The sequence below is a fragment of the Schistocerca serialis genome, chromosome 4 (assembly GCF_023864345.2).
Source record: "Schistocerca serialis cubense isolate TAMUIC-IGC-003099 chromosome 4, iqSchSeri2.2, whole genome shotgun sequence".
Lineage (NCBI taxonomy): Eukaryota > Metazoa > Arthropoda > Insecta > Orthoptera > Acrididae > Schistocerca > Schistocerca serialis.
This window is the reverse complement of record NC_064641.1, coordinates 884,603,780-884,619,803: the sequence shown is the minus strand read 5'-3', so window position 1 is coordinate 884,619,803 and position 16,024 is coordinate 884,603,780. Positions and strand designations below refer to the sequence as shown.

At 39.9% G+C, this 16,024-nt stretch overlaps 1 protein-coding gene across 1 annotated transcript; it reads right to left on the bottom strand.

The window, feature by feature from the left end:
- Positions 1–205: 205 nt before the first annotated feature.
- LOC126473545 (cytochrome b-c1 complex subunit 8) lies at positions 206–11,878 on the bottom strand. The gene is made up of 3 exons (XM_050100671.1): positions 11,757–11,878; positions 7,000–7,155; positions 206–371 (listed from the first exon to the last, which is right to left on the bottom strand). The coding sequence occupies exons 2-3, from the start codon at positions 7,151–7,153 to the stop codon at positions 277–279; spliced, it is 249 nt and encodes an 82-aa protein (XP_049956628.1). The 5' UTR covers positions 7,154–7,155; positions 11,757–11,878; the 3' UTR covers positions 206–276.
- Positions 11,879–16,024: the final 4,146 nt, after the last annotated feature.

Here is a 16,024-nt window from a genome sequence, read left to right as displayed (position 1 = left end):
GTCACAATTTTTTTTGTCAATCCAGTTACAACAATATTATGAGAAGGAAAGTTGCTACTCACCATATAGTGGAGATGCTGAGTCACAGGTAGGTACAACAAAAAGACTCACAATTGTGTTGGATTCCATTCTGGATTTTCCATTGTTCAATTACATTATATCATGAAATATTTATTATTTTCACTGTTACAGTGAAAGGAAAAAGTCAGCATTTTAGATTTTTATTGTGCTAATATTTACAAGCTTTATTACAAGTGCCTACAAGTAAAATCATAATTATTCGTCATTTTCAAAGTCAGCTGGGTTCTTCTTTAATGTTTCCAGATGTTTCTTCTCCACAAAGTCATACACCAGATAACCAATGATGAAGGCTGGAAAATAGTTACAAATTTGTAAGAATATATCAAGCATTCAGACGCACACAATGTAAATCCAACAGCAAACTTAAAAATGTGTGTTTATACTTGAGAAACACTTTATAAAGGACAGATATGTACATTTCTCAAGTTCTACATCTACATCTACATCTACATCCATACTCCGCAAGCCACCTGACGGTGTGTGGCGGAGGGTACCTTGAGTATCTCTATCGGTTCTCCCTTCTATTCCAGTCTCGTATTGTTCGTGGAAAGAAGGATTGTCAGTATGCCTCTGTGTGGGCTCTAATCTCTCTGATTTTATCCTCATGGTCTCTTCGCGAGATATACGTAGGAGAGAGCAATATACTGCTTGACTCTTCGGTGAAGGTATGTTCTCGAAACTTAAACAAAAGCCCGTACCGAGCTACTGAGCGTCTCTCCTGCAGAGTCTTCCACTGGAGTTTATCTATCATCTCCGTAAAGCTTTCGCGATTACTAAATGATCCTGTAACGAAGCGCGCTGCTCTCCGTTGGATCTTCTCTATATCTTCTATCAACCCTATCTGGTACGGATCCCACACTGCTGAGCAGTATTCAAGCAGTGGGCGAACAAGCGTACTGTAACCTACTTCCTTTGTTTTCGGATTGCATTTCCTTAGGATTCTTCCAATGAATCTCAGTCTGGCATCTGCTTTACCCACGATCAACATTATATGATCATTCCATTTTAAATCACTCCTAATGCGTACTCCCAGATAATTTATGGTATTAACTGCTTCCAGTTGCTGACCTATTTTGTAGCTAAATGATAAAGGATCTACCTTTCTGTGTATTCGCAGCACATTACACTTGTCTACATTGAGATTCAATTGCCATTCCCTGCACCATGCGTCAATTCGCTGCAGCTCCTCCTGCATTTCAGTACAATTTTCCATTGTTACAACCTCTCGATACACCACAGCATTATCCGCAAAAAGCCTCAGTGAACTTCCGATGTCATCCACAAGGTCATTTATGTATATTGTGAATAGCAATGGTCCTATGACACTCCCCTGCGGCACACCTGAAATCACTCTTACTTCGGAAGACTTCTCTCCATTGAGATTGACATGCTGTGTTTTGTTATCTAGGAACTCCTCAATCCAATCACACAATTGGTCTGATAGTCCTTATGCTCTTACTTTGTTCATTAAACCACTGTGGGGAACTGTATCGAACGCCTTGCGGAAGTCAAGAAACACGGCATCTACTTGTGAACCCGTGTCTATGGCCCTCTGAGTCTCGTGGACGAATAGCGCGAGCTGGGTTTCACATGACCATCTTTTTCGAAACCCATGCTGATTCCTACAGAGTAGATTTCTTGTCACCAGAAAAGTCATTATACTCGAACACAATACGTGTTCCAAAATTCTACAACTGATCGACGTTAGAGATATAGGTCTATAGTTCTGCACATCCGCTCGACGTCCCTTCTTGAAAACGGGGATGACCTGTGCCCTTTTCCAATCCTTTGGAACGCTACGCTCTTCTAGAGACCTACGGTACACCGCTGCAAGAACGGGGGCAAGTTCCTTCGCATACTCTGTGTAAAATTGAACTGGTATCCCATCAGGTCCAGAGGCCTTTCCTCTTTTGAGCGATTTTAATTGTTTCTCTATCCCTCTGTCGTCTATTTCGATATCTACCATTTTGTCATCTGTGCGACAATCTAGAGAAGGAACTACAGTGCAATCTTCCTCTGTGAAACAACTTTGGAAAAAGACATTTAGTATTTCGGTCTTTAGTCTGTCATCCTTTGTTTCAGTACCATTTTGGTCACAGAGTGTCTGGACATTTTGTTTTGACCCACCTACCGCTTTGACATAAGACCAAAATTTCTTAGGATTTTCTGCCAAGTCAGTACATAGAACTTTACCTTCGAATTCATTGAACGCCTCTCGCATAGCCCTCCTCACACTACATTTCGCTTCGCGTAATTTTTGTTTGTCTGCAAGGCTTTGGCTATGTTTATGTTTGCTGTGAAGTTCCCTTTGCTTCCGCAGCAGTTTTCTAACTCGGTTGTTGTACCACGGTGGCTCTTTTCCATCTCTTACGATCTTGCTTGGCACATACTCATCTAACGCATTATGTACGACGGTTTTGAACTTTGTCCACTGATCCTCAACACTATCTGTACTTGAGACAAAACTTTTGTGTTGAGCACAGGTACTCTGAAATCTGCTTTTTGTCACTTTTTCTAAACAGAAAAATCTTCCTACCCTTTTTAATATTCCTATTTACGGCTGAAATCATCGATGCCGTAACCGCTTTATGATCGCCGATTCCCTGTTCTGCGTTAACTTTTTCAAATAGTTCGGGTCTGTTTGTCACCAGAAGGTCTAATATGTTATCGCCACGAGTCGGTTCTCTGTTTAACTGCTCAAGGTAGTTTTCAGATAAAGCACTTAAAAAAATTTCACTGGATTCTTTGTCCCTGCCACCCGTTATGAACGTCTGAGTCTCCCAGTCTATATCCGGCAAATTAAAATCTCCACCCAGAACTATAACATGGTGGGGAAATCTACTCGAAATATTTTCCAAATTATCCTTCAGGTGCTCAGCCACAACAGCTGCTGAGCCAGGGGGCCTATAGAGACATCCAATTACCATGTCTGAGCCTGCTTTAACCGTGACCTTCACCCAAATCATTTCACATTTCGGATCTCCGTCAATTTCCTTCGGTACTATTGCACTTCTTATCGCTATAAACACGCCTCCCCCTTCACTGTCCAGCCTGTCTCTGCGGTATACATTCCAATCTGAGTTTAGGATTTCATTACTGTTTACGTCTGGTTTCAGCCAACTTTCTGTCCCTAGTACTATATGGGCGTTGTGACCGTTTATTAATGAGAGCAGTTCTGGGACCTTTCTGTAAACGCTCCTGCAGTTTACTATTAGCACATTAATATTGTTATTCCCTGTTGCATTTTGCCTACTCCTACCTTGCCGCGTCTCAGGAGGCGTCTTGTCGGGCCTAGGGAGGGAAGTATCTAACCTAAAAAACCCCCATGTGCATTCCACACGTACTCCGCTACCCTTGTAGCCGCTTCCGGTGTGTAGTGCACGCCTGACCTATTCAGGGGGACCCTACATTTCTCCACCCGATAGCGGAGGTCGAGAAATTTGCACCCCAGATCTCTGCAGAATCGTCTGAGCCTCTGGTTTAAGCCTTCCACTCGGCTCCAAACCAAAGGACCGCGATCGGTTCTGGGAACAATCACCCCGCGAGCGAGGCTTTCCGCCTTCACCAATTCCGCCAACCGCCTGTACGAACTGAGGATGACCTCTGAACCCAGATGGCAGGAGTCATTGGTGCCGACACGAGCAACAATTTGCAGTCGGGTGCACCCAGTGCTCTCTATCGCCGCCGGTAGGGCCTCCTCCACATCTCGGATGAGACCCCCCGGCAAGCAGACAGAGTGAACACTGGCCTTCTTCCCCGACCTTCCCGCTATTTCCCTAAGGGGCTCCATCACCCGCCTAACGTTGGAGCTCCCAATAACTAATAAACCCCTCTGCTTACAAATGAAACAACAGAAATTATTTCATGTGTGTTTCAGTGAGGTACAGTTTCAGCTTAACTAATTGTGCTTATGATGATGGTGAGAGAGAGAGACACAAGGATATCTATAAACTTTATACTTAACGTAGGTCTCTCATCTACAAGTTTGCGAAAGTAATTACCAAGTTACCTGTCTTCTTTCTTATAAGGTTTATATACTTACTATTACACTTCAATAAAATTTTAAAGTATCATAATCAGTGCTTCCTTAACTAGGATATTATTTTCATGACATTTATGTATGAATTAGTCCAAAAAACATAAAAAAACATTTGCACTTAAATGTAATTGTTTCACAAAGTTGCTTGCCTTATTTACTGAATATTTGCATGATTGGTTACATCGGTAATTATTATTATTATTATTATTACTGGTTAAGGAAAAGTTCTTGATATAGTATACTTAAAGTAAGTTGTAAGTGAAATTGTTTTCTGTTGAAGTGGTAATACTGAAGCCACAGGAATAGCTCCATAACGTATAATCTTTGAGGTCATGTGTTTGGCAGAACACTTGGTTGTTCTGCAAGAAGAATACTGAAACTGTTAATAAAATATTAAAAGTCTGAGTCAAATTCGGCAGTATTTCATTCAATAACATACATAGAGACCTAAAACCTGGAAACAATATTGCAAGCAATAATACCATGCATCCTAGATTAAAACTGTGCCTATAAATACATCAATAAGGAATAGATCACGAGCATAAGTAAAACAGAAGCATTTTTTTAATTACAGCAATTTATAATTCATGGACATTTTAATAATTTTCTTTTATTTGTTGTCAATGTTTGACAAAATATACACAGAAGATACTTGTGAGATTTACTATCTAAAATAACTGTACTAAATTGCAATTTTCAGCTTGGTAAGATTAGAGGTTGGTTCAAAATTGCAGCAAACAAACAACTGACTTTAAATACGAGGTTCTCCTGACCAAGCAAACTATCTGAAAAGTTTAAAATCGGATTCATCGCTAATATGGTTACACATCTTTCATTAGGTTATCTTATCAATTTTATTTTCTTGGGATCCATCTTCCCCTATCCACTGTTAGCCTCCACTGGACAATCAAATACACTTTTTTTTGCAGTTAAAATCATGCACTTTATAACTAGCTTAGTTTGGAAAGTTTTACAGAACATACTTGTTTGCAAAATCAGGTTTAAAATACTGCATTTTTTATCTTTTTACAAGATTTACTTAATTTACTTATTTACTTAGTTAATTTAGTATTGGAAAAAGGTATACAAATGAATCTTTCTACTTGAGAACCTTGTTTAGTTAGGTTACAACATGCCAAGTTTTACATTTGTCACTCACACCTGTAGTCCCCGAGGTATGAGAAGCCAAACTTATAAAGTTTTTTAAGAGCTGATTTTGCCAAAAATTTTCTGGCTGCATATGACAAGACTTTTTATGTTATTTTTAAGAGAAAGCTTAAAGTTGTACAAGACGGCCAAATTTCAAGTGTTTCAACAAAATATTGCCTGATTTAAGTGTCAGGAAGTCATTTCTGAAAGTATTTGTATGGAGTGTAGCCATGTATGGAAGTGAAACATGGACGATAAATAGTTTGGACAAGAAGAGAATAGAAGCTTTCGAAATGTGGTACTACAGAAGAATGCTGAAGATTAGATGGGTAGATCACATAACTAATGAGGAGGTATTGAATAGAATTGGGGAGAAGAGGAGTTTGTGGCACAACATGAAAAGAAGAAGGGACTGGTTGGTATGACATGTTCTGAGGCATCAAGGGATCACAAATTTAGCATTGGAGGGCAGTGTGGAGGGTAAAAATCATAGAGGGAGACCAAGAGATGAATACACTAAGCAGATTCAGAAGGACGTAGGTTGCAGTAAGTACGGGGAGATAGAGTAGCATGGAGAGCTGCATCAAACCAGTCTCAGGAGTGAAGACCACACACAACAACAACAACATTGTCTGATACATAATGGCTCAAAGTCACCGAAAAATCATGCCCGGCCTGTGCAACGCTGTGCATGGAGGCAAACAATAGCCTTTATCTTGGCCAGTATTGTTTCAACAAATGTTAAACTTTGCCAACCATTATCAGGGAGATGTGGGAAAGTTCACATAAAATTTCACCAAAATCCGTGATGGTCAAGCAGTACGGCCTAGGTAAACCACCCTTACACAACATTAATAGGTTTCATGTTCAAAACATCATGAAGGGTCATGACGGTCTGACTGTCCGCCAATCTTTCATTTTCAAATCAGAACTGTGGAGGCCTGTTTCTAAAAATCAAACAATAGGAAATCCAGGATGGAATGTAACAATATTATGAAAAGGAAAGTTGGTACTCACCATGCAGCAGTGGTGCTGAGTCACAGATATGCACAACAAAAAGACTGTTTACACACACGACTGCAGTCTACGGCTACAGGTGCCTTAGACTACAGTCATGTATGCAGGAGTTGCATTGTGTGTGTGTGTGTGTGTTTTTGCCTATTTTTGATGAAGGGCTTACTGGCCGAAAGCTTTACCTGGAAAAGTCTTTTTGTTGTGCCTATCTGCAACTCAGCACCTCTGCAATATGGTGACTAGCAACTTTCCTCTTTCTAAAAATAAATATTCCTCTAACACTTGCCTGGATTAACATATTATAATTATGCAAATCTAGGAATTTCATTTTTGCTCCCAGAACATAACTTCACGAATTGTTGTTATGCATACTAACAAAAAAACTGATAAAATTTATGCTTCCCAAATATAATGGTCATAACTGAAGTCACTATTTTGTTGAATATTTTTGTATCTTCATTTAGTTCAAACAGAATGTTGCTATGGTTGATGAAGTTTACAGCAAAGAAAAGCTGTTGAATGTCTACACTGGTGAACCCAGTTGTCCATTAGTTGGACAACGTTTCCTTCTCTGTATATTACTGCTAAATAATAACAAATCTCGCACAACTGCTGTGAATATATATTCATTTAAACCAGACCATTCTTGTTGCCAAATGTTAAGTATTCAGAGAGTTGCTAGAACTGTAGTAATAGGTAACTCAAGATGTACTTACGTGGTGCAACTCTGAAGATGTTATCTCGTATCCTGTTAAAAAGGTTGGGCAGCCCACCACTTAAAATTCCAGCAAATGCTCGCTGTTCAAAGGGTGACAGCCTATAATGTATGATTCCACGCACCTTTGCTAATTCACCAAAGTGCTTCCCCATGTCTAAAAAAGAGAAATTATGACAACAAACAAATTATGTGCAAGGGAAAGAAATTACAAACTACCCGGTCAAAAATATGCCTATTATTAACGTTAATATGGATGTGTGCCCACCCTTTGTCATCATAGATGATCTCTGGTGTGGCACTTTCCATTAGCTGTGAATGTCTTTGAAGGAACGGCAGTCCAGTCTTCCTAAAGAGCCAAAACCAGAGAAGATAGTGGTGTTGAATGCTGGAGTCTGGAGCTAAGTCGGTGTATCTAAGTCATCCCAAAGTTGTTCCATTGCTTTCAGGTTGGGACTCTGGGCAGGTGAGTCAATTGCAGGAAGATTATTGTCCACAAACCAACACCTCACAAATGCTGCTTTATGATATGTTGCATTGCCATGATGATACAACCACCAATCGTTGTCTCTGAACTGTTCCTCTACAGTATGGAGTATACAATTACTGCAAAATGTTTTCATTTCTGCGTGAACTTAGCATTCCGTTAAGTGCAATAAGGGGACCACACCCAAACCATGAAAAACATACCCATGCCATAACACCTCCTCAATACTTCACTGTTGATAGTAAACGTAACGGCAGGTGATGTTCTACAGGCATTCGCCAAACCCAGTTTCTTAGATCAGGTTGCCACAGGGTATGGTACAATTCACCATCACAAGTCACTTTACATCTACATCTGTACTGGGCAAGTCACCATGCAGTGTGTGTGTGTGTGTGTGTGTGTGTGTGTGTGTGTGTGTGTGGCAGAGGGTACTTTGTGTACCACTGTCACTTTCCCCCTTTCCTGTTCCTGTCATGACCGATTTGTGGGAAGAACGATTGTCAGTAATCCTCTCTGGGTGGCTTCTGATATCTATTTTTTTCTTCATGGTCTTTTCACAAGATATACATGGGATGAAGCAATATATTTGTTTCACTCTTCTAGGAACATATGCCCTCAGAACTTGAACAATAAACCACCCTGTGATCGAGAATGTCTCAGTTGTAGCATCTGCCACTGGAGTTAACTGATCATCTCTCTCACACTATCACACTTACTAAATGAACGTGTAACAAAATGTGCCATTTTTCTTTGGATCTTCTGTTTCTTTTACCAGCTCTATCTGTAATGGATCCCACACTGACAAGCAAGATTCCAATTGACCACTGTCCAGTGGTGTCGCTCTTGCACCCAGTTCTAGTGTCTCTTAGCATGGATTACACAAAAGTGTGGCTTATGAGGAGCCTATTGTACTCCATTCTTTTTAGCTCTCCATGCACACTCATTGTGCCAGATGGACTGCTGGTAGCAATCTGGAACATACGTAATTTTTTCCAATGATATTGTGCAATTCTTTACAAGCATCCTCTGCAATGCCTGAGTGTCACAGCAGCTGTGGTTGTTCCTTTGCATTTGCATTTCACAATCATATCACAAACAGTTAACTTGGGAAGCTTTAGAAGGATTGAAATGACCCTGACAAATCTATTTTTAGGGGACACCCAAAGACTAGACTGCAAGCCAAGTCACTGAGCTCTTATGATGGGAGGAACCTGCTGTTAATGTTCCTCCACTGGCAACCCCCCTCCCCCCCCCCCTCCGCGCGTGCCCCTCATTTCACAGAACAAACCACCTCTCATAACATCTAGTGGCCAATTCCAGATTAGACAGGGGTGTCGAGATACTTTTTTTATGATAGTGTATGTCCTAGAACAGACACCATGCATATTTAAACACTATTTCAGCTATACATTGTTTCCTCATCACTTTTCAGTTCAATGGTAGAAAACTTCAACAAGGGAAAATGCAGTCACTATATATGATATATCCTGTTGAAAGCAAGAAAAATACTATCATTCTGATTTTGCTCCAAGAACAAGAAGACTAGGAGTTAGGTACAGTTTTTGTAGTGAGTGAGCGAAAATAGAAGGGAGGGACTGCATGAATACAACCACAAAGGCTTCTTTTTTATGGAGAAGAGAGTGGGTCTAAGAGTGTATTATGAAGGTTGAATTATGGAATGTTGCAAGAGGAAGCTTTGTTTTTCAGATAGCACTTCTGTTTGGGATTTTAAGTAACAACACTGACAGAGGTGACCAGTTACCAGAGTACAGGTCCGCACATGGTAAAGGAAAGTAACACTGCTCCCCAAGCCTGAGGCTTATGGTAGCAAGTACCCCAGAAATTTAGTGGCAGTGGAAGATTTATCCAATTCTCCCAAAAATCTCCACATTTTCTCCACATCTATGCACTGTCTTTTGTAACCTCCTTTGCGCTAATTTCTCCTCCCTTCCCGTTGGCTAACATTGCTGTCTTTACTCTTTATTGCAATTTGTCTCTGTATATGACTCTATAATAAAGGTATTTGCATGCTATTCATTATTTTAACTATATGGGTATTTTGTTCAATTTTTGGAAGTACAAATTTATAAAAATCAATCTTAAGATTTGTGTGATGCTAGACCCCCCCCCCCCCCCCCCCCTCACCCTGAAATCTTGGTGTGGTTATAGACTGATCTGTGGCAGAGGCCAAGGTCTACGTTAGGCTTAAATTTAACAAAGATGTGAGCTGGTGAGACCATGAACGTAAATGCCAAATAAATGTTGTAATAGACTGACCTACAGCACAGTCTAATATTTTCGTCCCCAACACAAACACACTTTTTATCATAAAAATAAACTACAAGGTAAATTTAGAAACTCTATATCACATAATGGACAAGTATCTGATGAGCATTTTGATGCATATTTTGCAAAAATATATATAAACTACTACAAATACAAGAAAGGTTCACTAAATGATTTTCACTGTGGTTAACACCCCTGAATAACATACTGCCATGTACTGGAACATGTGATGTATTGCATACAGAGCTCTGTTAGTCACCTTCAAATGCAATGTTTTAACCCATCTTCAATTAATACAGTAGCACCATCAGGAAAATGGAAATGATAGGACACAGACAGAAAAATGACGTATTGCAGATGCTGAAGCTCTCTCCACACCAAGTATCTCCCTGTAGCAGCCTCTGTGCTGTATGGATCTTGCTTCATCTGCCTACCCTCTCGTCCACTGGCATTAAAGGAGAGGGTGAGAATCTATTCAACGCTGTCTCATAATGTCGCCATAAGTACCAGAGTGATTGAACCTAGACACAACATTAATGTAATTCAAAATATCATTTGCCTGTTTATGCACATTGCCTATGATGGAAAAAAGGCAGTAAATTTACCAGCCAACTGAATCTAACAATATGTGGTGTGTCTTTGTACCATAATGTAATGATGTAGCACGTGTGTGCTCAAACTGCAAGGGGGAAAAGACACTATTAATCTTGGTATATTTGTCAGAAGCATGCATGGAACACAATGGTATTACACTGCCTCCACCCTCCCTTCTTTCTGCCATACCTTACCATTGCTGGCCACAATCTTTGGTATCTTCACCACATTAAATTGTAACAGACAAGGCAAGAAGCCACACCCATTGGACACCAATTCACTTTTTTGGTAATAAATCAGTCAATAAAAGTAAGTGCACATTAGTAATATACATGCTGCCCTACAATCACTTTCTGTACTGTACTATTTAAGCCTCACTGAAAATATCCAGCATCTAGTGCTGGATCTTATTTGCTAATTGCTTTGGTCCATCAAATATCAATAACATGAAAATTCACATTTGGAACATCACACGTTTGTTTAGGATGCATTTACATTGGGTGTTCCGTTACCATAAATGGTAATACAAATAAAATTGTGTATGAGAGCATCAGACTTCTGATACAGTACTCTAGTGATACGAAATTATGCTGATACTACACTGTTTAGGTGTATTACATGGATTCAATTCTGTTTTGATAAGCTAAACTTTCATTTTAATAATTTCAGCAAACAAGACATTACTGAAACGTTTTCGTTAGTAACAGTCAAATGTGGACAAAGTGTTGGCAGGTATTATATGTTTATATTTTTCAGCAATGTTATATAATGTCTTTCAGAGTTTACATTTTCTCATAAGTGTAACATAAAAGTTTCCATATTCACTTCTTGCCCAGATTGTAAGCTTTTTATAGAGTAGGTGCATGTACAAATTATACACACAGCGAGGTGGCTAAGCCAGTCTTAATGAATTGCACTAGCTTTTGGGAGACCTGTTACCTGTACAGACATCTTTACTTGGGTTTTCCAAGTTAATATGATGAATACTGGGAGGATTCCATTTACAAGGCCCTAGCCGTCTTCCTGCCCTATCCTTGCTAATTCTATCCTATATCTTTTATAAACGAATATATTTGTGCAATGTTTCTGACACGTCCTAGCACATATACTGTTGTGCGGAATAAATAAATCAAAATAAAATAAACACGTTTGCGCTGACAAAGCACTCGACAGCAATCTGTCTGTTCTACATTTTCCTTGAGCGAATAAAAACGATAATAAAGTAATTACAAAATAAAAAATACTGGGACTGGGGATGCCAGACTATCTGAAACTGAAAGATATATGCGTTATTACATTTGTGACCTTAATTGTCCTTAATCAAATTACCAATGTTCGTCATAAAGTTCCACGGTAGTATCTTTCAATCGCATAATTCAATAACAACTTACCTATTTATGATCTTCTACCCTTTCACAACCTTCAGCAGAACATCCAGTACGGCGTAATATGATCGAGACTGGCTACCGATCGACTAGCGATATATCTGATCGGATATGATCGCACACAAGACGGAAAGCAAAGTAATTTATTTAATTAATTTATTTATTTATCCATTAGTAGACAATAAATATTGTATGGATGTTGTCCAAAAGTACATGTAAATTTGTTGTTGTTGTTGTGGTCTTCAGTCCTGAGACTGGTTTGATGCAGCTCTCCATGCTACTCTATCCTGTGCAAGCTTCTTCATCTCCCAGTACCTACTGCAATCTACATCCTTCTGAATCTGTTTAGTGTATTCATCTCATGGTCTCCCTCTACGATTTTTACCCTCCACGCTGCCCTCCAATACTAAATTGGTGATCCCTTGATGCCTCAGAACATGTCCTACCAACCGATCTCGTCTTCTGGTCAAGTTGTGCCACAAACTTCTCTTCTCCCCAATCCTGTTCAATACTTCCTCATTAGTTATGTGATCTACCCATCTAATCTTCAGCATTCTTCTGTAGCACCACATTTCGAATGCTTCTATTCTCTTGTCCAAACTATTTATCGTCCATGTTTCACTTCCATACATGGCTACACTCCATACAAATACTTTCAGAAATGACTTCTTGACACTTAAATCTATACTCGATGTTAACAAATTTCTCTTCTTCAGAAAAGCTTTCCTTGCCATTGCCAGTCTACATTTTATATCCTCTCTACTTCGACCATCATCAGTTATTTTACTCCCTAAATATCAAAACTCCTTTACTACTTTAAGTGTCTCATTTCCTAATCTAATTCCCTCAGCATCACCCGACTTAATTCGACTGCATTCCATTATCCTCGTTTTGCTTTTGTTAATGTTCATCTTATATCCTCCTTTCAAGACACTGTCCATTGCATTCAACTGCTCTTCCAAGTCCTTTGCTGTCTCTGACAGAATTACAATGTCATCGGCGAACCTCAAAGTTTTTATTTCTTCTCCATGGATTTTAATACCTACTCCGAATTTTTCTTTTGTTTCCTTTACTGCTTGCTCAATATACAGATTGAACAACATCGGGGAGAGGCTACAACCCTGTCTTACTCCCTTCCCAATCACTGCTTCCCTTTCATGTCCCTCGACTCTTATAACTGCCATCTGGTTTCTGTACAAATTGTAAATAGCCTTTCGCTTCCTGTATTTTACCCCTGCCACCTTTGGAATTTGAAAGAGACTATTCCAGTCAACATTGTCAAAAGCTTTCTCTAAGTCTACAAATGCTAGAAACGTAGGTTTGCCTTTCCTTAATCTATCTTCTAAGATAAGTCGTAAGGTCAGTATTGCCTCACGTGTTCCAGTTTTTCTACGGAATCCAAACTGATCTTCCCCGAGGTTGGCTTCTACTAGTTTTTCCATTCGTCTGTAAAGAATTCGCGTTAGTATTTTGCAGCTGTGACTTATTAAACTGATAGTTCGGTAATTTTCACATCTGTCAACACCTGCTTTCTTTGGGATTGGAATTATTATATTCTTCTTGAAGTCTGAGGGTATTTCGCCTGTTTCATACATCTTGCTCACCAGATGGTAGAGTTTTGTCAGGACTGGCTCTCCCAAGGCCGTCAGTAGTTCCAATGGAATGTTGTCTACTCCAGATGCCTTGTTTCGACTCAGGTCTTTCAGTGCTCTGTCAAACTCTTCACGCAGTATCGTATCTCCCATTTCATGTTCATCTACATCCTCTTCCATTTCCATAATATTGTCTTCAAGCACATCGCCATTGTATAGACCCTCTATATACTCCTTCCACCTTTCTGCTTTCCCTTCTTTGCTTAGAACTGGGTTGCCATCTGAGCTCTTGATATTCATACAAGTGGTTCTCTTCTCTCCAAAGGTCTCTTTAATTTTCCTGTAGGCAGTATCTATCTTACCCCTAGTGAGATAAGCCTCTACATCCTTACATTTGTTCTCTAGCCATCCCTGCTTAGCCATTTTACACTTCCTGTCGATCTCATTTTTGAGACGTTTGTATTCCTTTTTGCCTGCTTCATTTACTGAATTTTTATATTTTCACCTTTCATCAATTAAATTCAATATTTTTTCTGTTACCCAAGGATTTCTACCAGCCCTCGTCTTTTTACCTACTTGATCCTCTGCTGCCTTCACTACTTCATCCCTCAAAGCTACCCATTCTTCTTCTATCGTATTTCTTTCCCCCATTCCTGTCAATTGCTCCCTTATGCTCTCCCTGAAACTCTGTACAACCTCTGGTTCTTTCAGTTCATCCAGGTCCCATCTCCTTAAATTCCCACCTTTTTGCAGTTTCTTCAGTTTTAATCTACAGGTCATAACCAGTAGATTGTGGTCAGAGTCCACATCTGCCCCTGGAAATGTCTTACAATTTAAAACCTGGTTCCTAAATCTCTGTCTTACCATTATATAATCTATCTGATACCTTTCAGTATCTCCAGGGTTCTTCCATGTATACAACCTTCTTTCATGATTCTTAAACCAAGTGTTAGCTATGATTATGTTGTGCTCTGTGCAAAATTCTACCAGGCGGCTTCCTCTTTCATTTCTTAGCCCCAATCCATATTCACCGACTATGTTTCCTTCACTCCCTTTTCCTACTACCGAACTCCAGTCACCCATGACTATTAAATTTTCGTCTCCCTTCACTATCTGAATAATTTCTTTTATCTCATCATACATTTCTTCAATTTCTTCGTCATCTGCAGAGCTAATTGGCATATAAACTTGTACTACTGTAGTAGGTGTGGGGTTCGTATCTATCTTGGCCACAATAATGCGTTCACTATGCTGTTTGTAGTAGCTTACCCGCATTCCTATTTTCCTATTCGTTATTAAACCTACTCCTGCATTACCCCTATTTGATTTTGTGTTTATAACCCTGTAGTCACCCGACCAGAAGTCTTGTTCCTCCTGCCACCAAACTTCACTAATTCCCACTATATCTAACTTCAACCTATGCATTTCCCTTTTTAAATTTTCTAACCTACCTGCCCGATTAAGGGATCTGACATTCCACGCTCCGATCCGTAGAACGCCAGTTTTCTTTCTCCTGATAACGACATCCTCCTGAGTAGTCCCCGCCCGGAGATCCGAATGGGGGACTATTTTACCTCTGGAATATTTTACCCAAGAGGACGCCATCATCATTTAATCATACAGTAAAGCTGCATGCCCTCGGGAAAAATTACGGCTGTAGTTTCCCCTTGCTTTCAGCCGTTCGCAGTACCAGCACAGCAAGGCCTTTTTGACTATTGTTACAAGGCCAGATCAGTCAATCATTCAGACTGTTGCCCTTGCAACTACTGAAAAGGCTGCTGCCCCTCTTCAGGAACCACACGTTTGTCTGGCCTCTCAACAGATACCCCTCCGTTGTGGTTGCACCTACGGTACGGCTATCTGTATCGCTGAGGCACGCAAGCCTCCCCACCAAAGGCAAGGTCTGTGGTTCATGGGGGGGCATGTAAATTTAGGGGAAACAATCTGTGGCAAAGGAACATACAAAATTTTACATTAAGTAGTACAAAGAATAATATATACAAAATTGTACAAAAAAGTACAAGGAAATAATACATGGTCATACAAGACACAGTAATACAACTTTTTATACATGTATAGTAACCGTATTGTAACTGTATAGTCTGTTTGCCCTAAAGGCCTGTCCACACGCAACGATCTGTCTGCGCAAATGTCTGCGCACATCACATCTGCGCAGGCACATCGTTGCGTGTGTACAGAAGATGTGCACCAACCTGAGGTGTGTGGAAAGTTGGAGTTGGAGGTTTGAGCGAAACCTCTCAAATCTGTGGGTTCAAACCACATCTGCGCAGACAAGCTGGAGCGTGTGGACATGAGATCGCCGCATATCTGGCGCGAAACATCTGTTTGCTCAGTATTTGTACGCACAGGGCATTAAAATGGCTGATACTCGTCAGTGTTCTCGAGAGTTTGTAAGCGAATTCATTGAAATATATAGAAACCACCCATGTTTGTGTAAGGTTAAAAGGAAAGAATATAGTGACCGACACAAAAAGACAGCAGCATACAATGCTCTAATTGAAAAATTGCGGGCAGTTGACGCCTCGGCAAACAGAGAAACAGTAATTATAATGATAAAAAAAATTCGTTGCGAACTCTGTCTAGAATTCAGAGTGGAGTTTTGTATCCTGTAACAAAAGTTTGTAACAGGTTGCTTCTACACAGTAGCGAACTGAAAACGCC

Excerpts from the sequence above, each read along its gene's own strand:
- LOC126473545 (XM_050100671.1), bottom strand. The coding sequence starts at position 7,153 with ATGGGGAAGCACTTTGGTGAATTAGCAAAGGTGCGTGGAATCATACAT. Across the intron at positions 372-6,999 it reads CATCTTCAGAGTTGCACCAC|CCTTCATCATTGGTTATCTG; the intron begins GTAAGTACATCT and ends ACTATTTTCCAG.